Source organism: Trichosurus vulpecula, chromosome 3 (genome assembly GCF_011100635.1).
Source record: "Trichosurus vulpecula isolate mTriVul1 chromosome 3, mTriVul1.pri, whole genome shotgun sequence".
Taxonomy (NCBI): Eukaryota; Metazoa; Chordata; class Mammalia; order Diprotodontia; family Phalangeridae; genus Trichosurus; species Trichosurus vulpecula.
Genome location: NC_050575.1, coordinates 209160948 through 209185733, shown reverse-complemented (window position 1 = coordinate 209185733; position 24786 = coordinate 209160948). Strand labels below are relative to the sequence as shown.

The 24786-nt window shown below is 37.1% G+C and overlaps 1 protein-coding gene across 2 annotated transcripts in view; it reads left to right on the top strand.

Moving 5' to 3' along the window:
• The window catches only part of ASXL2 (ASXL transcriptional regulator 2), a 183615-nt gene that overhangs the window by 138941 nt on the left and 19888 nt on the right, over positions 1–24786 (top strand). Inside the window, exons 6-9 of one of the 2 annotated variants that reach the window (XM_036752137.1) lie at positions 10190–10305; positions 15796–15937; positions 16803–16943; positions 17985–18148. In XM_036752137.1, coding sequence (XP_036608032.1) covers positions 10190–10305; positions 15796–15937; positions 16803–16943; positions 17985–18148 — 563 coding nt within the window. Of the gene's footprint in view, positions 1–10189; positions 10306–15795; positions 15938–16799; positions 16944–17984; positions 18149–24786 lie in introns of both variants that reach the window. The other variant, XM_036752135.1, reaches the window with a different exon arrangement.

Sequence of the window (24786 nt, the reverse complement as noted above, 5' to 3'; positions counted from 1 at the left end):
AGTATAACCTTCTGTTTTAATTTCATGCGTACCTAGTTATTTACATGTCTTTTCAGTTATCTTTCTTGAGGCAGGGACTATTTTTGTCCTTTTTAGCACCATTGCATTTAATAAATCCTTGTTGATTGACTGGAGAAGAAGGTATTCTAGGTAGTAGGCAAAGCATAGGAGGAGGAGAGAGAAGCAAAAAGCTTCTGAGTTGTGTGTATGTTTTCTGGAACCAGGAAGAAGCCTTCACGTTGAGGATGCACATTGAATAGTAGTAGAAGATGAAAACCTTGTTATAAACTTAGCCTGTTTTAAGGGTTTATATTGGAAAGTAGGGAAGGTGGGGAGAACTTGCTCCTCTTGTCATAAACTATCTGAAAACATAGTGAAAACTGGAAAGTAGTATGGCAGAAATTGGGCATAGAATAATATCTTACATCTTTTACCAAAATAAGGTCAAAATGGATAGATGACCTAGATAGAAAGAGATATTACAAGAAAATTTGAAGAACATGGAACATATTAAGTCTGATGACTTAGGGATAGATGAACAAATTTATGAATAGAGAGAGCAGAGTAAGCTGTGAAATAACTTCAGTTACATTAAATTTAAAAAGTTTTTGTATAGATAAAACAAATTTAACCAAGATCAGAAGGAAAGCAGAAAATTGGGGGGAAATTTTATAGACAGTTTATCAGATAAAGGTCTCATCTCAAATATGTAAAGAACTCTGTAAAATCTATAAGAATACAAATCATTCCCCAATTGATAAGTAGTCAAAGGATATGAACAGGAAGTTATCACATGAGGAAGTCAAAACAATTTATCATATGAAAAATGTTCTAAATCACTGATTGAAGAAATGCAAATTAAAATAACCTTGAGATACCATTTTACACCTATCAGATTGGCTAAAATGATTGAAGGTGAAAGGGATAAATGTTGGAGGGGTTGTGGAAAAATTGGGACACTAATTCACTGCTGGTGGAACTGTGAAATGATCCAACCATTTTGGCAGGCCATCCAGAAATTCCCAGTGAGTTATTAAGCTGCCTGTATTCTTTGACCCAGCAATACCTCTACTAGGCCTGTTTCCAAAGATGATTAGGGAAAAAGGAAAAGAACTTAGCCATTCTAGAATATTTATAGCAACTCTTTTTGTGTTGGCAAAGACCTGGAAATTGTGGAGATGTTTTTCAGTGGGGGAATGGCTGAACAAATTGTAGTGTATGGTTGTGATGGAATACTACTGTGTTATAAGAAATGATGAGCTTGTTGATTTTAGAAAAACCATGAACAGACTTGCATGAAATAATGAAGAGTGAAATGAGCAGAACCGAGACAACATTGTATACAGTAACAAAATATTATTTTAAGAACAACTCGGAGCAACTAAGTCATTTTGATTATTATAAAAACTCAAATTAACTACAGAAGACATATGAAGAAAGACACTATCTGCATCCAGAGAAAGAACTAATAAATAAAAGTATGTATGGATTGATTTTTTTACATACATATGTCTAATGGTAGCCATGTCTAGATCTGAGGAAGGAAAAAAAAGAAATTTACATGATAACAAGTTGTACATAATAAGAGTTCTAGTTTCATATGCAGTCATCTTATTTTCTGCTGTTTTATTTCATGAATTAAAAATAAATTTAAAAAAATTTTAAACTGTCTGATCAAAGATGGAAGGAACTTTTGAGGTTGATCATCTTGTCTAACCCTTTCATTTTACAATTGAGGAAAATGAAGCCTGGAGAGATTAGGCAACTTGACCAAGGTCACATAGGTAGCAAGTGGGAGAACTAGGATTTGAACCTAGAACCTGACTCCAAATTTTGGGCTCTAGCCTTTTAGATAGAAAAATTTTGATTCCAATCTAAGCTGTTAAAATATTTCCTTTCATTCTTCATTCAACCAGTCAGTTTTGTTGTTTTTGTTCAGTTGTGTCTTATTCTTTGTGGCACTGCTTGGGGTTTTCTTGGCAAAGATACTGGAATAGTTTGCCATTTCCTTTCCCAGCTCGTTTTACAGATGAGGAAACTGAGGCAAAAAGGGTAAAGGGACTTGCTGGGTGTCACACAGGTAGTAAGTGTCCGAGGCCATATTTGAATTCTGGTCTTTCTGATTCCAGGCCCAGGTTTCTATCCACTGAGCCATCTAGCTGCCCCTAACCAATCAGTGAGCATTTATTAAATAACCACTCAGTGCTAGGCATTCTACTAAGCCCTGAGGCATGAAGAAAGACAAAAGCAGTCTTTGCACTCAGGGAGCTTACAGTCTTGTGAAGTAGGAGTACTTCCTTATTTGCAAGTATGGAGAACTGCTTGTATAGTGTTGTATATAGCGTATATCTATATTAGTATACTAATAGTATACTATACTATTAGTCTTGAGGTCTTGATTGGTGTTGCTGAACTACTCTTCTTGTTATATCTGTATTACAAAGGCTGGCTAGATAGGAGCAGTGGAGACCTATATTCATAAATGAAGGTGATATAAAAATAAAAGATTTCAATAAACTTAAATTTTAAATTTAAAATTGTTTTTGTCTAATCTTTGGCATCTGCTCCTTGGAAACTTGTCCCTTTTATGCCTATAGTAGTTAAAACTCAATCTAATGTTTAATAGTCTTAAAGTAGCAATAACCCAGAGGTCCTCAAGGTAGTGATGTTTCCTCATCAAATAAACAATGTACCAATTAAAATGAGATGCAGTACTCCTCAAAAATAATAAATTATGTAGTGGATTGAAGCTGACAGAGTTCAAAGTACATACTGATACTGAAATAATAGATTTTTTCCATGCTGCTGAAAAGTCAAAAGATACTGGTAAAGACAAAGATGCTATCATTTTCTCCCCCACCTCACCCCTCTCCCCCTTTCTCTCTTTCCCTCTATCCCTATTCCTCATCCTTCTTCCTCCCTTTCTCTTCTGTGAGTCCTCTTTTCAGGCAAAAGGAGACAACTTTAGTAGGGGTACATCAGGCTGGCTTAGGCTTAAAGTAAAAGCTTCTCCCACCAGTGCATATTGGCCATTCTTTAGCTATTATCCTTAGAGATATTTCTAGGGGATTGAGAGTTTATGCCACTTTTCGATATTAGTTGAATTCTTTTTTGTCAAAAGGTATTACTTTCATGCTTTCTTGTAAGCACATTTGGTATATCAGTGCATATATTGTATATTTGTATAAATTTGTGTACTTTTTTTATACATATATGTAAGTTATATTAATGTATATTTTGTATTTCAGTACAAGGCTCTGTTTATATAAATGTATATTTATATAAATCTATACATTTGATTGAAGTTAGCTATAATTTTTACAATTTTGTTTTGATGATATGAGTTAGGCATTTTATGGTGGAAATTGTTATCCTTGAAATACACATATATTTATCGAGATAGTTATATCACATCATAGTCTTGTATATGTATATGCCAGTACTAAGAAGCACCTGATGTCTGTCTGAGAGTGTGAGAACAGCTAAATATAAGCTGTTTTTCTTATTCTTTAAAATAAGAGAAAATGGTAATCTAGTGGCAACAATGCAATCAGTTTTCATTTCCAGTGCAAGAAATCCATTTTCTTTCCTGCTTGTAAAGTGTGTTCTTTTTTGCCTAAGAGATACTCTTTAATTTATTTATGTTTGTTTGTTATCATGTGTTCCGTATTAGAGTAGTCATAAGCCATGACAAGGTAATAATTTCTTCTACTCCAAAATGAATTAAATTGTAGAACTAGAAGGCTCTTAGCAGTCATCTAGTCCCCTCATTTTATAGATGAGGACACAGAGGCACAGAGGTGAAGTGACTTGTTTAGCTTTATGTAACTAGTGAGTGTCACAGCTAGGACTTTGAAATGGGAGCTAAGGCCTCCTAAGTGACCTTGCCTTGATGTTTATTCTCCCCCAGCTCTACTGGTCCTTTCTCCATTCCTTCCTTGTTTGGTGGAATGGAAAGAGTGCTGGAGGCAGAGGTAACACCGCAGCTTCCTCATCTCTAAAATGGTGCCTTGGACCAGGTGATATCCATCTCTTACCTCTCTAAAATGTTATGCTCCTGTATATATTATGAGTAAATGCAGTGATCTCTTCCGACATCTCCTGAAAAGCTTTCACTTTATTTTGCACCTGCTCTCACTGCTGCCCCACTTCTCTTCCTTTACTACCAGATTTCTCAAATAACAAAGAGCCTCCAATTCCGTACCACGTTTCCTCCTTATTTGCCTGCCACCACCACCACTGTTGAAACAATTCCCTTGAAGAGAGAGCCATGCCATCTTCTAAATAGATTCAAGGACCTTTACTGTCTTTTTCTGCTTGACCTCTAACATTTAACATGGGTGCTTTTCTCTCCTCCTCCCTCCCCCGCCCCCCAAATTTAACATCTTTTCTTTCTGTAACATAACAGAGCTAATTGAGTCCATTTAGGCAAATAGGAAATAGAATGGGTAAACAGGATATGATCAGGTAAGAGCATTCCAAAATTCAAGAACTTGGGGAATAAGCATTGCCTTATAATGATGAAGTCCAAGTTGTGGCCCTTCTGGTTTGTTATAAATATAGATCAGCAGAGTCAAGGAAGGAGAGGAAATGTGAAATTGAGAATTATCACTCTTGATATTGAAGTCATTAAGAAGGGTGGCATCGGATGAAATGGAGAAGATAAATGGCCCTATAACATATAGGCTGAAGGGTCCAAGGAACAATAGGTTGATACATGCTTCATACTGGTCTTCCTGTCCATTTTGTAGTATAACTCATCAGATCACAGGATCATAGTGATAGGATTGAAAAGGATCTTCGTAGTGTAGCATAGGGACAAAACTCTGTATTTGGATTCAAGATCTAGGTTCTACACCCGACTCTGCTGCCTCCTCTCTATTTAACTCTGAACAGGGTCTAACTTGGAACATTCTCCTCTAGTTCTAAATTGTTTTCTTTTTCAATGGATCTATTAATCTAATATTGTTTTAGAATCTCCAACCAGATAGTGCTACAAGTATTTTTCTAGACTATATGTCTACAATTTTATAAATCTGGTTTGTAAGGCAAACTGCTTCATGCTCTCTAATTTCAGCTGAGCCTTCACTGCTACTCAGCAATGTTTTTATTCATTCCTGGTTGATTGAGTGTATTAGCAACAGTGGCTGTTCCAAATTACTTCCACACTCCTCAAGCCCCAAGTCTTGGACATTTCCCTTTCTACTAACTTCCCCTGAATGACTTTTCTCTTGTTTTGCTTATAAAATTGAGACCGTCTAGAGGGGAGCTCTCTCTTCATCATCAATTAGCAAATATTTTATCCCTCCTCTTCAGTTTATTTCATTTAAACAAACTTTTATTAAAGATTTGTGATGTGGAGGACACTGTGCTAGATGTTGGAGATAATATGAAGATTAAATGAGATGTGATTCCTGCCCTCTTGGAACTTCTAGTTCACTAGGGGGTGGAAGGATATGATATTCCATTAAAAGATTGTTCTAGGCATGTAACTATGCAAGACAAAGAGGCAGTTATGTACATTGGAAAGAGTGAAGTTCGGATTTAAAAATCTTTGTTCTGCCTCCTGTGACCTTGGGCAATCAGCCAGTCATATATGAGACGCTGTGCCTTGTGGATACAAAGACAAAAAATAAACAGTACAACAGTCCCTGCGTTTAAGGGTTTCAGTTTCCTTATAGGTAAAATATACTGGACTAGCAGCCAAAAGACACTGTAAGGTGTCTTTCAGCTCAAACCTGTGATTCCATCATCCTAGACACTGAGAGGTGGCAAAATGAAGTTTAAATTAAATAGATTCCCCACCTATAGGGAAAATATGCTGTAAATAATGCATAGCACAAAATAATGCATACATATATAAAGTAGGTGGGAGCAAATAAAGAGGTGTTAGTGCTAGCACAGGAAAACTAAGGAAGACTTCTGGAGAAGAGGGCATCTGAGTAGAGCTTTACACAGTAGAAAAAATTTGGTAGGCCCTAGTGAGAGATAATGAGATTCCAGGTGTATGGTATATTAGAAGCAAAGGCATGGAAATGGGAGAGTAGGGATTACCTGAATTTATTAGGTTGTCCCATTATTCCATGTAATATAGGATATCAGAGGTGGCTAGGAAGAGCACATGATAATATGGAAAAGGTAGGATGGCACTAGGATGTGGAAAGCTTTGAATGCCAAGCTAATAAATTTGAACTTTCTTTAGTAGGAAGTCATTGAAGGATGCTAAACAGATGACCAAATTTACAGAAAGATGAGTCTGACAGGGGTTGTGAGCAGTAGAGGAACTGGGCAGATCAATTAGGATAACCCTGCAATATTCTTTGCAGATGGTGCTGATTAATTCCTATAGGGTACAAAATATTTTGGGGAGGGGTGAGTATGGAGCCAGATTGTGAAGTGCTTTAAATGCCAAATTTAGGGTGTGTGTGTGTGTGTGTGTGTGTGTGTTTTGTTGTAGAAGTAATGGGGAGCCACTGGAGCTTCTTGAGCAGGTGAGTGCCTGACCTGTGCTTTAGGAATATCAGTATGTGTGCAGTGTGGATTGGAGACGGATGAGGCTAGAGGCAGGAAAACAAGTTAGGAGACTACTGCTGTAGTAGAGTTGAAAGATGATGAGGGCCCACGTGGGTTGGTGGCTAGGTGAGTATAGAGAAGGGAACATGTGGAAAATACAGGGAAAATAGAATTGAAAAGATTTGGCTACTGACTGGATGTGTTGGTGGGTTGTGAAGAGCTGAAGATATATCTGAGGCTGTGATCCTGGGTTGCTTGAAGGATGGTGGTAACCTTGACAAAAATAGGGAAATTTGGGAGAAGATGAGTGGAACAGAAGGAATGAGTTCTTTTTTGAATATATCAACTTTGAGACACCTAGAAGACATCCTTTTAAAAAATATACAGGTGAAATAATTAGGTGTTTTAAAATTTTTTATTTTTATTTATTTATTTATTTATTTATTTTTTGCAAAATAGTGAAAATTGAGAAATCTCATTCCCATTATCATCTTAGTTGAATCATTGGTAATAACCTCCCTGAATACGTTTGCTAGATGTTGTAATTTCCTTTTTCAAGGAAAGTATCTTAGAATTAATGGCAACTGCTCTTAGTTATATGGAGTGTTCCATTGAATTTATTTAAATTTACTTCATTTTACTTATTTTTACTTTAATTTATTTCATCTCATCTTGGACTTGTTATGAGGAAAGTCACCGCCACCCCCACCCCCACCCCCAAAGAATTTTCCTCAAAACTCTATTGGGGCTGCAATTCACATCAGCAATCCAAAGAAAAAAAGATAAGGCTTGATAGCTGTGGAGGTGGGCCCCTTTACACTACAGAGCCCACTATGCCTCTGTGTTATACTTGGATGTTGAAAGATTAGATATCATACCGTGTGTAGATCTTCATTTTGACTGTCTGCCTTTTAGCCAACTTAATATATTCTAGTCCATTTGCTTTGAAAGTTTGGGTGCTTACCAGAAAGGGAGCGGGAGGATGGGAGTCCACATGCCCATTGCTGGTGGCATTTTTATAGTCATGGAAGTTTTACAATTGATCATAATGCTTCCCTGTGACATGTTAGCAGCCCTAGGACCTCAAAGATTGTTCTGATAGAGTACAAACTGTGCTAGGCACTGCAGAGGTAGAAAGATGGGGAATATGAACTCCACCTATTGTGGAACCGTTGTTCCAGGAATAGCCTAGCTAAATTCAGGGAGGCTCATTCATTACCATATGATTGACCACCAGCTTATGAGTTTCTCAGCTAAAACAACTCATGAAATACCACCTGCTAAAGTGAGGAAGTGTTGTAATCTGCATTGACTATGTACCCACTGTGTTGATATAATGAAATAATTTTATTGTTTGCAATGTTTCAAAGCATGGAAGATTTCTGGGAGCCCAAAGGAAGACTTCTTTTCTTTTGGATACTTAATTTAACAAAACATGCCTAAAGTTCCTACTCCATAGAAATCTTTGTGTTCAGCACTGAGACAATCAGAAAGTTTGAGAGCTGTGAGGTTTATATAGTATAGATAAAAGTATAGTTCTTCACTTTGAAGACTGACTTCTTTCTCCTGTCATGATGTTGGTAAAACTAAGACACACACATACACATACACACACCAATTTTTGTACATTTTTTTCATCTAATGAAAAGCATTCATTAAGTACTTGACAATATGCCAAGCGCTACGGTAAGTGCTGAGGATTTATCTACAAAAGACAGACAGTTCCTGTCTGGAAAGAGATTGTATTCTAATGTTAGAGGTGATAGACAGACAGACATATGTATGTATGTACATCTGTACATGTATATGTATGTGTGTGTATATATGTACGTACACATACACACAATGCTAGTGTTTATTCATGTTAGAGGAAGAGGTAAAAATTGAACTTGGAGAGAAGGAAGAGTAAGTGACTTGGGGGCAGCAACGTGGAAAATAGCCAGGATAAAGGTGAAGACAGAGTTTCAGGAAGGACAATGTCAAAGTGGCTTATTTCATCCTGTACATAGATTCTCTTGAACAAATTTGGAGGATAGAACAGCAGCAGCAGCAAGGGGGATGGGACAGAAGGTGACCAGGGGAAGCTGAGGGAGTGTGGTCAGAGTATAGAGCTGAGTTGATTTAGCTCCTAGAAGGCATGGTCTCTGGTGGTCTGGTTGGAAGGGTGGACTGGCTAGAAAGACAAAAGGTCCCAGGAAGTGAAATGCTGAATTCCTTATGTATAGTAATATGAATATCTAACCCTATGCATTAAATTGCAGGCAAGAATAATTTTCTTTCCCATTCTTATCTATGTAATCCTTTACCACTCCCTCCTAAGCCTTTGCTCTAATAGAGAATTTTCCAAAATTTCTGTCCTGAAATCAATAATAATAGCCAAAGTAGTGTGGGGGGGAGGGGCTGGCGCTGGGTGGGTGGAAGTCGGGGTGGGGGTGGGGGGGAGAACACCCTTTGCCCTACATTTTTTTCTATACCAACTCCCATTACTTTTGTTTTATTTGTCCCATTTGTCCCATTCCCTGTTGTTTCCTTTTCTCATTATTTTCCTTCCCATTGAGTATTTTCTCATATGAATATAGAAAAGGAGATGTAAGAATAGTGTGCTCTTAAGTGGCTTTATTCAATAGGAAGAGCATCCAGGATTAGGAACTATATTAGCATGGTTTATGTCATATCATTTCCCAGGATACTTTCTTTGTTCTTCATCCTTTTCCTCAGACTTTTCAGTTTTGCTTTCCTTTGGCGCCCATATCAATGATAATTCCAAACTAAATTAAATGATTTTTGCCCACCAGTATTCTAGAATTGTCATAGGCACAGACTTTCCAGAAATACCTCACAGTTACCCAGGACCTAGACTTAGAAAAGCTTAAGATGGTTAGAAGTGTATCTGTAATAGGAGGCTGTGACCAGCAATTATACATTATTCTGCATTGCTCTCATTAAACTAGGTTTCCATCCATTTTGGGGGACCAGTCCTGTGATTTCATTGTTTACAACCACAATCTTAAATGATGGAGAAGTGAGAGGAAAAAATATACTCTTATTGGAAGTATCCCAATGATTCATTGAATTTTCAAGATGAAAGGGACCTTATGGGTAATCATTTCCAACTCTTTTATTTTATAGATGAAGAAAATTAACTATAAAGTAGTTAAGTGATGGACCCAAGGTCACAGCTAGTTAGTGGCAGAGCCAGACTAGAATCCAGATCTCCCAATCTACTACTCTTTCTATTTCTACACATTGCCATCACTCTTTTTAAAAATTCAATTTTATTTTATTTTTAGAGCACCATAACTCTGATCATAGCACCAAAACAACTCTAGGCTTATCTTAATAGGCTATGGTTAATGCAGTGACACTAGGTTAGCATTCAAGTTTTTTAGAACTTTAGTGATTTCATCTATAAAATTAAAGAATGCAAATGATGGAATGTATTGGAATTCAACACTCACTGAGTATTTTTGATGTGTGAGGCAGTATGCTTAAATCCTTTCCTAGAAAGGACTGCTTGCCTGTTTTAGAACTTCCCCAAGGGAAAACACATGGGCCCAGTTTTGTACTCATGGAACACAAAGGCATGATGCCTCTTAATGATTTGTGGAAATTGGGACTTGGTATCTCCCTTGGCAACATTATTTTTGGTTTTCATTTTTCTTTATTTTTTCCCTAGTATCGTCTAGACTGTCACAGCCATCTTCCCCCCAGTCAAGCTGTCCATCTCCCTCCATCTCAGCTGGTAAAGTCATCTCTCCATCCCAGAAGCACAGCAAGAAGGCACTGAAACAGGTAATCAGGCTAGAGTGTGTTCATCAGCAGTGTAGATCCACATTCAACACCATGTGTCTGTTTTTCATTCACCCTGGGAAATGATTAGTTAGTATTTCAATCTGGCAAGGGTTGTGGGGTGGCGGGCAATATACTTGGAAAATTTCAAATGACTTCCAAAAGCATTAAAATGAAAGCACAAAGAAAGATTAAGAAGTATTATATGCAATTGGATAAATAAGGTACCATCTCTAAACAAAATCAATAACCATGTATATCATAGGTGCTTGGAATGATGGCTGCTAGGGATAAAGTACAGTTGACTTTCTACTTGCCCCAGAGCTTCCTTTGATTATTACAGTTTAGTTTGGTTTTTAAAACAAAAACCAAAAACCCTGTTTAACTTTTTAAGGTTTATGAAGGCTTTGAAGAACTTCAGATAATTTCCAATATTCTTATTCATCAAAGCTCCTCCATCTTAGTCTGGATCTATTGTCATTGATATGCCTTCTGTGCTGAATTATGAAATACAAATGCTTCTTTGAGGAGAAATATGAGACTAGTTATTTTTCAAGGTTTGTCAGTGAATTTGCAGTGTGCATACTAATCATGCAAGCAGTTTTATGTAGAATTATTATTTGATGCTTTCACCATTTCTTTTAGAATGGAAATCTGAATAGGAATGTTAGTACTTTCGAAAAATGTTAGCTTACAAGTTTCTTTTAGTAATAAGGTTTTTAACCTTTAAGAATTGTAATAGAGGTAATTTGTGGATTTGGAGTTTTTCAAGTCATAGAGAAAAAGGAGTTGATTGGAAATTTTGTTTAAGAGAACTTTGAAGCTCTTCTGACTCTTATGTTTAGGGTGTTTCTATGTGACCATAGCAGAATGTAGTGGCATTTAAACATTTGATTCACTTGCCATGGTTGGTCTGTGTTGTTCAGTGAACAGCAAGGTTCTTGTCAGTCTTTGAACCTTAGAATATTTTTCAGCCTGTTAAAAAAGAAATGAGAAAAGCAGAATTGAACAAGTGGTAAAACTATTTTAATGTAAATATTTATTGAGTGCCTATCATGTGCAATGCACTAGATAGAGAGATGAAACATGATCATCTCTGCCCATACAGAGCAACTTCTACTTTCCATGGTTCATTTCATTACCCTGCCTCACCTTTTTCTTATCCAAAAGTCTTCTTTTCCAGGTAAATCTAAATGAGATCTGAGCCTGACTTTCAGGCCTGCTTTTCTCAGCAGGCAACTAAGAACAGGGAGATCAGGTTCTCTGGCCCTTACATCCTCTATGACAGGAGAACAACCAAGGGTAGGTTTGATGTGAGATCAGAAGCCTGTTCTGGAGTGAGAATTTGGAAGCCTGAGCTAGCCTGTTTTATGTGTCTTCAGCCTAATGCACTTTGGGGGAATAAAACTTAAGTTTGACAATTTAGAAAAATTAGTGTATAGAGTCTTAATGTTCCCTTTTTGACGAAATGGAGGTAAGACTTTCCTACTTTATTTGAGCTTCTACATTTTTAAGCCAGAATTTTGTTCTTTAGGCAGTAACTAAAAGAGTTTATAGAGACCTTTTAGTTTGCTTTTGGGGTTTTTTGGATTATAGTACATAAAAAATTCTGCAGACTGGGAATACTAGAAAAGTAAGTAGATACTCTGGAACAACCATAGGGACCAGACCCGTTGAATTTAAGTCAATCAGCTGCTGTCAATACGCATGTAAATATCTGTTTAGGAAAGGATTTTGGTGGTCTTCTGGTCCAGCTGAGAATCCCTTCCATTGCTATAGAATTGCTTGAGCCCTTCAAGTGCTTAAAGAAGTCGAGTGAGGGGAGCCTAGCAACCATGCAAACAACTGTTCTAGATTACTAATTATAGGAGAAATTCGAGCTAAAGGCAGCTTGGAGGTTTGTCCTAATACCTTCCAATAATGAAAGACAGAACTGTTAAAGTCCTTGGCTTTGGGAAGACAAGCACTTTGATGTTCTCTTACTAAAATGTGAATTGTTGCAACCATTCTCTAAAACACCCAGAGTTAGGACAAGAGCTGTCTCTAAACATTTCATAATGCTTTGACCCATTGCTAACTCTTAAGTCTTCAAATTTGTTTTTCCTTATAATATTGTAGTCATATAATTTGATCTCCTGGTTCTATTTCCTTCTCTTTGCATCAGTTCATAGAAGCCCTCCCAGGTTTCTCTGAATCTATTTTCCTATTTCTTGTAGCACAATAATATTCCAATTTTTTTTTTTTTGCAGCAACAAAAAATACTGCTTTAAACATTTTTGTTTATATGGATCCTTTCTCTATTTTTTTTTATCTCTTTGGGTTATATTTTTTGATTCTCCATAAGTTTTTAAGGTTCAAAGATTGTTGGAACTGGAAGAGGCATTAGAGTCCATCTAGTCCCACTCCTTCATTTTTACAGATGAAAAAACCGAGACCCTTAGAGGTTCAATGTCCAGGTGGGAGAACTTTAACTTAAACTGAGGTCATCTGACTGCTCTCCTGTGCCCTTTCTGCTGTGCACCTGTCTTTTGCTGATAATGACTCAGAAATCCCATCTGCCAGTATTTTCGGTATCTGAAGTGGAGCTCATCTGGACCAGGTTATTTGAACCCAAGGGCAGCTAATCTCTCTTGTCTTGGAGTTTCCCTACTTAGAATGAGTTTCACTTCCCTTTTAGTCAGTTTTTTTCTGTCCTTTCCAAGTCAAAGAAACAAAATAAGAGTCAAGATAATTTCCGTCATCATTGTTCCATCCATTCTGAGCAGTTGTATTGCTTCTTTGAGCTGCCTCTTCTCACCAATACATCTAATCCCCCTCTGTTGCCCCCAAAATAAACAACTTCTTTGTTTGTTTGTTTCTTTTCTGCTTCACATCATTCTGTGCTTTAGCTGTCCTAATGCTACTTTTGGGAGATTATTCTATGTTTCTATAGTCATGATCTGTTGCCTACCTTTTCTTTCATTTCTCTGTGCGGTGTGTGTGTGTGTTTTAAGAAATCTAAGTTTGTGATTTCAAATTCAGCCAGTCAAAAAGCATATATTAAGAATGCCTATGCCAGGCACTGTGCTGTGATAAGGATTCAAAAAAAGGCAAAAAAAAAATGAACCCCTGCTCTTAAGGAGCTCACAGTCTAATGAATCTTGTGCCCCCTTTTCTTTCTCCTTAGAATTGTTTATCTTCATAATTTTATTCTCAATTGTTTCCCATCCTTCCTGTACTTGCTTCCCTATAGAAGTCCAGAAGATTCTTACCTTTCTGTCCCTGAACATTCCAATATCTAAGGTGCATATCAGACCATCTTCAGCTTACTTCCTTTAGGACATGACAGACTTGCCAAGGTGCCTGAGAAATTATGTGACTTATAGTCACACAGTCATTATGTGTCAGAGGTGTTGCTTGAATTCACCTCTTCTTGACTTTGAGGCCAATTAACTGTCTGCTACACTTTGACTACCTGTCTGTTTTCATTTATCTTCATCCAAATGCTCTCTCTTCACCCTGCTCTTCCCTTCTCTGGTTTCCTGATTTCTTCACATCAATATATCTTCTTAACATTCAGTTCTATTCTTCTCCATTAACCAAGCTGTATCCCCACTTTTTTAAGCTATCCTTTTTCCTGTTGATGAAGTATATATGCTTACACTATTATATTACAGTCATGTGCTTTGCCATACCAAGTCACAGTGATGCCTCTGAGGTCAAATTTGCCTCCTCTCCTTAGGAGTTCTAGTTCATCTTGATTGTTGCAAATAACTTGTACTTTGTTTATATACATCTGAGATCTTAGTTTTTACTGCTGGCATCTTTCTAGGATTTTGTCTCCCTTGAAATTCATAGAATATTGACAAGAATACATATTTAGTACTAGAAAGGATCTGAAGAGATTAACTAGTCTAACCTCCACATTTTGCAGATGAGGATACTGAGGCCTAAAGAAAGAATTTGTTGCCTGCAGTGTCACAGATTTGAACCTAGGTCTTCCAATTCCATTTCCATTTTGTTTTTTTACTGCATTTGGCTGCCTCTTTGAATTTTTATACCATTCTTATAGACTAGCTGGAAAAGTATGAGTCAACAATAGCATTAATATGTGATAGATGTTTGAATGACAGGACCCATATATAGAACAGTCATTACTACTTTGATGTCAACTTACAGAACTGTCTTTAATGGGATGTGTCTTTGACCTTGTGCCATTTAATTTTTATTTAATATCTTTGATAAAGGAATGGATGACTCATTTATCAAATTCATTAATAATGATTTGTGTATGGTACAAATTATTGGAGATAGATCAGCCAGAATATAGGCCAAATAAGGTGGGATTTCTGGATATCTACTATTCTTTCTGTGTAATAGCTACCCTCTATAGTAGGAGGGTTTTTTTTGTTTGTTTGTTTTTGGCAGGGCAATTGGGGTTAAGTGACTCGCCGAAGGTCACACAGCTAGTATATGTGTCAAGTGTTTGAGGCCAGATTTGAACTCAGGTCCTCTTGACTCCAGGGCCGGTGCTTTATTCACTATATCACCTAGCTGCCCCTATAGCAGGAGTTCTTAATCTGGAGTCCTTAAACTTTTTTTAATGCATTTATGGCTACATTTCAATATAATTGTTTTTTTTTTATCTTGTGTATTTTATGCATTTAAAAAATTTATCCTTAGAAAAAGATTCTATAGGCCTTACCAGCCTGTCAAAGAAATCTGTGATATAAAGGTTAAGAATCCCTCCTTTATAATATTTTGCACATGCATATGTGTGTGTAAGATGTCTGTGTATACATATAAATGTAGACATAGCTGTTTAGACAAGTACTGCTGTACTACATCTTTACCAGCCTTTGGACAAGCTCATCATTCCTCTATTTTAAGCTGTAATTCAGAAATACAAATCCCATTGTCAGAACTTCTCTCTTGTTAACTCTGTTCACTTCACAAATCTTCTTTCTCTCCTCACATCTTCTCCTTCAATCTCTTTAGCATTGTTTCTTTTTAAATGATTGGGTTACATCTCAAGCATTCTCTCAAATTGCTTTTAGCTACATTTCTTGACTATCGTCAGACTAGAGACTTTTCTAAGTATGTTTGCCTCTATACTTCATAAACAGTGTTCAAATAGTTTTTTCTCTAAAGCAGATTAGAAGTTCAAATTCCAGCTTTGCTATTCATACAAGTGGGATAGGAAACTTATCTGAATCCAACTTTCTATTATATTGCATGTTCTTCATACTTCTACCAACCAAAGATGTTAATATTGATGAAGGACTTTGCATTTCAGGGATAAAATGAGATTTTGTATATGAAAGTGCATTGAAACTAGATCACTATAGGGGTATAACTTGTTTATTTCATGATCCATAGATGTGTGCTAAAATATTTATTTGTTGAATGAGTAATAGTTTCTTAACTTGAAAGCATAGTTATGTTTTGTGTTTTGTTCTCCCTTGTCTCTGGAGGCCATCATTCTCTTTCTAATTAGTAATGTTCTCTTTATAGGCTTTAAAGCAGCAGCAGCAAAAGAAACAACAGCAGCAACAGCAGCAGCAGCAATGTCGAACAAGCATGCCCATCTCCTCTAATCAGCATCTTCTGCTGAAGACAGTCAAAGCAGCCAGTGACCCTGTGCCCACTAAACCTGGTAAACAGCCTGACACTGTCCTCAGGGGACAGAATCTTTGTACCTTTTCTTCATATTACAATGCTGTTTTTCCATGTTCTCAACCAAAATTTTCTTATTTATATTGATATATAATAAATCCCTTACCACCTTCCCCTCTTATTCCCTCCTCAGTCCCTCTCCCCTACTCCCTTGCACATATACCATAATCTCTATAGAAATTCACATGAGAAGGAAATTAAATGGAGAAAACTTTTAAGTGTTAAATCTTGAAAAAACTTAGGGAGATGTCAGAGGAATTTGCACAGAATTATTAAATTAATGCTGCTCTAATAATACATTGGAATCATCTATTTACCAGGAAGCCACTATCTTCACAAGGAGTATTCATTTTAATTTTATATACATTTATTTTTAAACTTAGGCTCAGGCCTGATTGAAATTAAGCCCCTTTTGTCTTTTCCTCTATTTTTGTTTAAGCTGACAATAAAAATAAATAAATAAATAAATTTTTCTTGGAAAAATTTCTGCTATTGCATTCCCATGGGGAGATATATCCAAGTCTTTTGGGCAATCAGAATGAAAAACTGCTGTGTGTACAAATTTTCTTTTCCCCTGTGAAGTCCAGTTTTCTACTAATCATTAGGCTGACTACATGGGCTAACCAGGCTTGCTTTTGATGTTTTAGGAATCTTAACCGTAATGCGGCAAGGAAGTGTGTATATAGACAGTGTTGTCATGGCGACCCCAGAGCGTGGAGTGCCTAAATCACAACATGCTCTTCATAGACAATTAGAATTTGCTTACTAATTTATTGAAATATGGTCGTTGATTTCCCCTAACTCCTCAATGTGCCTTTATTTAAGTCTCTCTCTTTTTCCAGCAGTTTGGGAAGGAAAGCAGTCAGATGGCCAGTCAAGCAGTCCCCAGAATTCAAATTCTAGTTCCTCTTCTTCAGTTAAAGTTGAAAACCCCCTGCCAGGTTTGGGGAAGAAACCATTCCAGAGATCTGACAGGCTTCATACAAGTGAGTTCTTTCATATTACAGGCTTTATTGATACTGATAATATAACTAAAGGCCGAGTGGAATATAGCCAACAAAACTCTTAGTTATCACATTTCATGATCCTATCTACCAGATTATTGCATGAGATCCAAAAGATACTTTTTAAAAAATCATTCCTTTTTTCTCTAAGCCTCATTCATAATTCCTCTCAAAAACAGAAATTTGATCATTTTGATTTTTTTTTTTAATTTGCAAAGACCATGATGGATTTTATCAATCACTGTATGTTTGCTCAATGCTCACAAGCTTCTGCTTGTTTATTAATTGTTTTTTTCTGGATAAGGTTTATTCTAAAATTTAAGTAATAAAATTTACCTTTCAATTATATAAAAAACCCATATTGACACTTTATTTGAATATAGCCTCTTTCATCTTTAGTGATCACGTGGTATATTGTTTATCAGAGTATGAGGGATTGAACATGTATGAAAAGACTTCCCGTAAATTTTTCCTAAAGGGCATTTTTGTAAAGTATATAGATACTTGGAAGACTTTTTCTGCTAAGATTAGGGACAGGTTCCTTGTAATTCTTGGGTTAAGGAATTGGAACTTTGGAAATTAAATAAATAGGAGGAGGAAAAAGTAAAAAATATGAATGAAAGACATTGTCAGCTACCTGTAATACACCAGAAAGTCCACTTGTAGTGACTTCTACTCTTTAGGAGATGATTGCATTGTGAGATGTGTGGTAGAAAAGAGAAGGATGCTGGATTTACCATTGGATGGCCTGTAAAATCACTCACTGCTCTGTCTTACCCGCTCTGTCAGCATGGGTAGGTTACTTTCAAGGCCTCATCTGTTAATAAAGAAATAAAACTTGTCTTACCTAACTCCTAGGGTAATTATGAAGAAAGGGCTTTGTGAATAATATTATGTAGGAGTATTAATCAGAGCCAGAGATTCCAAGTCCCTTGAGGTTAATAAGAAAATGAGAAAGGACCAGAATAAAATGTTCTCTATTTATAGATTTATCGCTTATATTCTTTGTAACATTTTTTTCAGGGCAACTGAAAAGGACTAAATGTGCCGAAATTGATGTTGAAACACCTGATTCTATCCTGGTTAACACCAATCTGAGGGCTCTAATCAATAAGCACACATTTTCAGTCCTTCCTGGGGACTGCCAGCAGCGACTTTTGCTTTTGCTTCCAGAGGTGGACCGGCAGGTGAGTGAAGTGAGCTTAAAACTTCCCTTTTTTTGTAGCCTCTCTCCACAAACTCCTTCAAAATCTTGATGGAATTCTTTCTGTAGCTTTTGATGTAGCTCTGTCTTAGGAAGGCAGTGAGGTACAGTCAGACAGGGAGTCCCAGGACCCGAATTCAATTCTGAGCTTTCAGTACCCGAGTAAGCTTGGGTGTGTCACTGACACTCCGAATCTGTACTTCTTGATGTAAAAAATGATGGCATTGGGCTAGAGGAATTCCAACACCAGGTTTATAATCCTATGACTTTAACAAGCTCTTATTAATTTCATGTATTAGCCACTTGTGAACCAGACAAGCAGTGAAATTGTTACAACTGTTCTGACCAGGTCTACTACAGATTTATGTTACACAGTCTGAACTGGGCCCTCGCTGCTGTTGGGCAATCCTTCTGCCTCTTTTATCAACTCACTATCTCACTCTCCACAGCGACTTTTCCAAACCTTTTTGTCTTCTCAAACTTCCACAGGCTCTCCCTCCCCCTACTCTCTCAGTTGAAAACCTTGCCTTGTATTTTACAGAAAAAATTGAAACCATTTGCCAGGAACTCCTTTTCCCGCTCTTCCTCTTCACCTATCACTCGGGTGCCTTCTGCCACCCTCTTCTTTCATCCCTGTTTCACGTGATGTGAGCCTCACTCCTTACCATGGCTAACCTCTACTTGTTCATTCCATCCCATCCCTTCCAATAGATTGCCCCCTTTGTCATCCATACTTTTCACTTATTTTCAGTCTCGCTGACTGCTGACTCATTTCCTACTGACTACAAACATACCCATGTATCCCGATCCCGAAAAATGATCTCTTGATCTTTCCATCCCTGCTATCCTAAACCTCTTCTGCCTTTTTTAGCTAGTGCTCCTTACAATAGATGCATCTGCTTTCTACTTCTCTTGGTTTTTCTCCTACCTATCTGACTGTTCCTTCTCAGTCTCCTTTGCTGGATCCTCTTTCAGATCACACTCTTATCTGCCCCTCAATGTTGTGTCCTGAGTCCTCTTCTCTTCTCCTTCTATAATACTTCTCTTGGTGATCTGATCAGCTCCCATAGATTTAATTATCATCTCTATGCTAATAATTTATTTTTTAATTGTTTTTATTAATTTTCATTAAATATTTCCCTAATACATGTAAAAAAAATTTTAACAATAATTTTTAAAATTTTGAGTTCCAAATTTTCTCCTTCCCCTCACCCATCTTTGAGAAGGCAAGTAGTTTGACAAAGATTATCCATATGTAGTCATGTAAAACACATTTCCACATTAGCCATCTTGCAAAAGAAAAGAATAATAAAGAAAGTGATTTAAGTATTCTATTTCTTCTTCTATTAATCGGGACAGTTTATATTTTTTGTGATGTTCATCCATTTCACTTAGATTGTCACTTTTACTAGCTTATCATTGGGCAAAATAACTCCTAATAATCACTTTAATTTCATCTTCATTGGTGATGTATTCATCTGTTTTATTTTTGAATCAAGTAATTAGGTTTTTTTTTAATCAAGTTAACCAATGGTTTATTTTTATTGGTGTTTTTTTTTCCTTAAAAAATAGCTTCCAGTTTTATTTCTTAGTACAATGTTTTGTTTTTTTTTGTTTTTACTTTCAAGTTTATTAATTTCTTTGATTTTTCAGGATTTCCATTTTGATGTTTAATTGAGGATTTCTAATTTCTTTTTCTAGTTTTTTTTAGTTGTATGCCCAATTCTTTGATCTGTTCTTTTTCTCATTTATTGATATATGCATTTAGAGAAATAAATTTTCCCCTAAGTTCTGCTTTGGCTACATCCCACAAATTTTGGAATGTTGTCTCATTGTTATTCTCTTTAATGAAATTATCCATTTTTTCTATGATTTATTCTTTGACCCACTCATTCTTTAGAATTAGTTTATTTAGTTTCCAATTAAGTTTTAATCTATGTTTTTTGTGGCCTTTTTTATTACATGTAATTTTTATTGCATTAGGATCTGAAAGGGGTGCATTTAATATTTCTGCTTTTCTGCATCTGGTTGTGGTTTTTATGCTCTAATGTATGGTTATTTTGTGTGAAGATGCCATGTACAGCTGAAACAGAGGTACCACTATATTTTTTCTAGAGATCTATCATATCTAACTTTTCTAAGTTTCCATTCATCACCTTCAATTCTTACTTATTCTATGGTTAGACTTCTCTAACTCTGAGAGGAAAATTGAGGTTCCTGTACTGTCCGTTTCCCTTAAGAATGTGGCTGCTATGCCATTTGGTGCATTTATGTTTAGTATTGATATTACTTCATTGTTTATGGTGCCTTTCAGCAAAATGTAGTTTCCCTGATTATTTTGGTGTAATCCCTGATTATACACCTTTGAATTAGGTGTATTTTTGTTTTTGCTTTGAGATCATTATTGCTACCCTTGCCTTTTTTACTTCAGCTAAAGCATAACAGATTCTGTTCCAGCCCCTTGTTTTCACTCTGTGTGTCTCTTTGTTTCAAGTATGCTTCTTTTAAACAACATATTGTTGAATTCTAGTTTCTAATCCATTCTGCTCTCTGCTTCTGTTTTATGGGTGAGCTCCTCTCATTCACATTCACAGTTATGATAACTAACTGCATTTTCTTCTGTCCCTTTCCCTCCTTTTCCCTTCCCTCTCAGTCCCTTCCTCTCTCTCCCATCCCTCCCTGTACCTCCTCTAAAGCCTACTTTGCTTCAGACCACTACCTTTTTTTTTTAATCACCCCCCGACCCCACCCCATTTCTCTTATCCTCTTCTCCTCCTCCTTCCCTTTTGGGTGACACACATTTCTATTACCAATTAAGTGTGTGTTTCTGTGTGCATCTACCCCCTTTTTGAACCAGTTTAGATGTGAAGGAGGGTCAAGTACACACACACACACACACACACACACGCACACACGCACACACACACGCACACACACACCATTTCCCCCTCCATTATAAAAGTTCTTTCTCGCATGTCTCTTTTATGTGAGGTAATTTTCCTCATTCTTCCTCTCCCTCTTCTCCCAGCATCTTTCTTGCTTGTTTTTTCTTATATCATCCCAACATAATTGACTCACTCCTGCACCCTCTTTCTATGTAAAATCCTTCTAACTGCCCTAATAATGATAAAGTTCTTAGAAGATACATGTTTCATCTTCCCATATAGAAAAATAAAGTTTACTCTTATTGAGTCCCTTAGGATTTCACTTTCATGTTTACCTTTTAATGTTTCTCTTGATTTTTATACTTGAAAGTTATATTTTCTATTCAGCTCTGGTCTTGTCATCCGGAATGCTTGAAAGTTCTCTATTTCATTAAATATCAATTTTTTCCCTTAGGGATTATGCTCAGTTTTGCTGCGTAGGTTATCTTAGTTGTAACCCCAGCTCCTTTGCCTTCTAGAATATCGTATTCTAAGCCCTCCAGTCCTTTAATGTAGTAGCTGCCAGATCTTGGATGATCCTCACTGTGGCTTCATGATATTTGAATGGTTGCTTTCTAGCTACTTGTAATATTTTCTCTTTGACCTGGGAGCTATGGAATTTGGTTATGATATGCCTGGGAGTTTTTATTTTGGGATCTCTTTAAGGGTGGTGATTGGTAAATTTCAACTTCTGTTTTGCCCATCTAAGATACTCAGGCAACTTTACAATTCCTTCAGATATGGTACCTAGGCTCTTTTATCATGTCTTTCAGGTAGTCTAATAATTCTTAAATTATCTCTCTCTAATCTGTTTTCTATGTCAGTTGATTGTTTTATTGTTTCTTGATGTCTCATCGAGTTACTAATTTCTACTTCACCCAGTTCTAATTTTTAAAGAATTATTTTCTTCATTGAGTTTTTTGCACCTCATTTTCCACTTGGCCTGTATTATTTTCTTCAGTACTTTTTGTGCTATTTTTACCAAGCTGTTAACTTGTGTTTTTATGATTTTCTTCCTTTGTTCTTATTTCTTTACCTAATTTTTCCTCCACCACTTTTATTTGATTTTGAAGATCATATTTAACTCTTCTAGGAATTTGTGTTGGACTTGTGTCCAATTCACATTTTTTTCTTTGAGGCTTTGCTTATAACTGTTTGATATAGTTGTCTTCTGAGTTTGTGTCTTGATCTTGCCGTTCATCACAGTAGCTTTTTATGGTCAGGTTCTTTTTTGTTGTTTGCTCATTTTCCCACCATGTTTCTTGATTTGGAACTTTATGTTAATGCTGTTGACTGCTATGGGTGATTCTGTTTCAACCTTCAGGCTTTTTCACAGTACTATTTTCAGAGCTAGTTCTGGGCCTTTAGAAATTTTTGGTGCTTCTAAAGTGGTTTGATCTGGGCAGAGGTGTGGTCACCGCTCTTTTGTTTTCAATTTCCTCCTTAGCCTGGAACAGCCTCTGATTCCTTGGAATTGCAATTGATACTTCTCCTCTGAGGCAAAACAATACTGTCCCAGATTTTTTAGAGCTAGAAGTGGTATTGCCCACTCAGAAGGTCTTCTACTCCGTCTTGACTGAAAGTGCTCCTCTCAGTCCTTGAACTATGACCCAGAAGTGAATATAGGCAGTGTAGTTGCCAAAAACAATCTGGTTCTGCCTCCAGTGCTAGCACATGGATCCAGTCTCCTGTAAACTCTCTCTGTCCAGTTACCAGGTGCTCTTACCATCTCTGGCTTGGGAGCTCCCAAAGTTGCTACTGCTTCTGTCACTACCACATAGTCCCACTATTGGTGTTTCATCCACATGGGCTCCAGTCCAGATGCCTCCCCCTTTGTCACAGATCCTTCTTTCCAATTTCTTAAGTTGGCTGGAAGAATGTCTTACTCTAACCTTTTATTGGCTTTGCCACTCCAGAAATCAGTTCAAGGCATTATTTAAAGTTGTTTAAAAGGGACTGTTGGAAGAGCTCAGCTTTCTCTACCCTGACATCTTGGCTCTGCCCCCAGAAAGTCCTAATGATTCTTTTAATTTTTTTTTTATTTTTAGTTTTCAACATTCATTTCTATAAGATTTTGAGTTCTAAATTTTCTCCTCATCCCTCCCCTCCCCCCAGTCCTACTGATTCTTAAATCTACCTGTTTGCCTCAGCCTCTTTGCTGACCTCCAATCCTGCATTCCAATGGCGTTTTAGATCCAAAATGGAAAAAATTTTCTTAACCCCAAACCTCTCCCCACCCTCATCTTCCCAGACTTTTAGGCTTGTAAACTAGGAGTCATCCTAGACTCCTCACTATCTCTCAGCATGAGTCCTCCCCTCCCCCACTCCACCCCAATCTGTTGTCAAGATTGTTGATTTCATCTCTCGAATATGATCTCTTCTCTGGTTCTGGTGTAAGCCCTCATTACCTTACACCTGCATTAGTGCAGTAGCCGGCTTGTGTGTCGGCCTCCCTCAAGTCTCTCCCTGCTCTAGTTCATCCTCCATTCATCCACTAAAGTGATTTTTCTAATGCATAGATCTGATCATATCACCCCCTACTCAAACTCTAGTGGCTTCCTGTTGCCTCTAGGATCAAATACAAAGTATTCTATTTGGCATTCAAAGCCTTTCATAACATAGCCTCCTTCTACCTTTCTAGTCTTCTTAGACCTTACTCCCCAGAATGCACTATTTGATCCAGTATCACTCATCTGGCTGTTCCATGAACAAGACACTCCATTTCTTGGCTCTGGGTGTTTTCTGGCTGTGCCCCATACCTGGAAACCTTTCCTTTTTCCACTCTGACTACTGACCTCCCTGGCTTCCTTTAAGTCCAACTAAAATCCCACTTTGTCCAACAAGCCTTCACTAACCTCTCTTAATTCCAGTGCTTTCCCTCTTTTAATTATTTCCTTCTTTGTATATATTTGTTTGCATGTTGTCTCCCTCATTGTTAGTTTCTTAAGGGCAGGAGCTGTATTTTGCCTCTTTTCATATCCTCATTGCTTAGCACAGCCCCTAGCGTGTAGTAGACACTTAATAAATGTTGATTCAGTTGAATTGAAGAAGTAGGAGATCAGGAAAGGCCTTGACATGAGCTTTGTGGAAAGATAGGAATTTTGAGAAGTACAGGTGTAGAGGAAATACATTTCAGTTATGGTACACATCTGTACAAAAAGTCAAGGAATGGGAAATGGAATATCCTGTAGTGGGATCAGCAAATAATAGAGAAGTAAATGAGATGTATGAGGAAGACTGTGTCTGGAAAAGTGTGGTGGAACTCAGTTATGAGAGACTTCAGTGCCAAATACAAGAGTTTGTGTTTTCTTTTAAAGGCAAAAGAAAGCCACTGAAGCTTCTTGATTTGGGGAGTAACATGGTCAGACCTTTAATGTAGGACTATTGATTTGGCAACTCAATGGAAAATTGATTAAAGAGGACATAGACAAGATGCAGGGAGACCAGTTAGAACACTGATGCATGAGTCTTAAGGAGTGTTAGTGACCTGAACTAGGATGACGATTATATGAACGGACAGAAAGAAACAAATATGAGAGGTGGTGTGGTGGTAAAATAGACAAGACTTGATAGTTGCTTCGATATGGAGGTGGATTATGGTCAAGATTGAGAAGGACCAAAGACCCTGAAGTGGTAAGGCTGGGTGACTGAAGGATGATGGTACTATAGAGAGAAGTTAAGAAAAGGGACAAGTTGA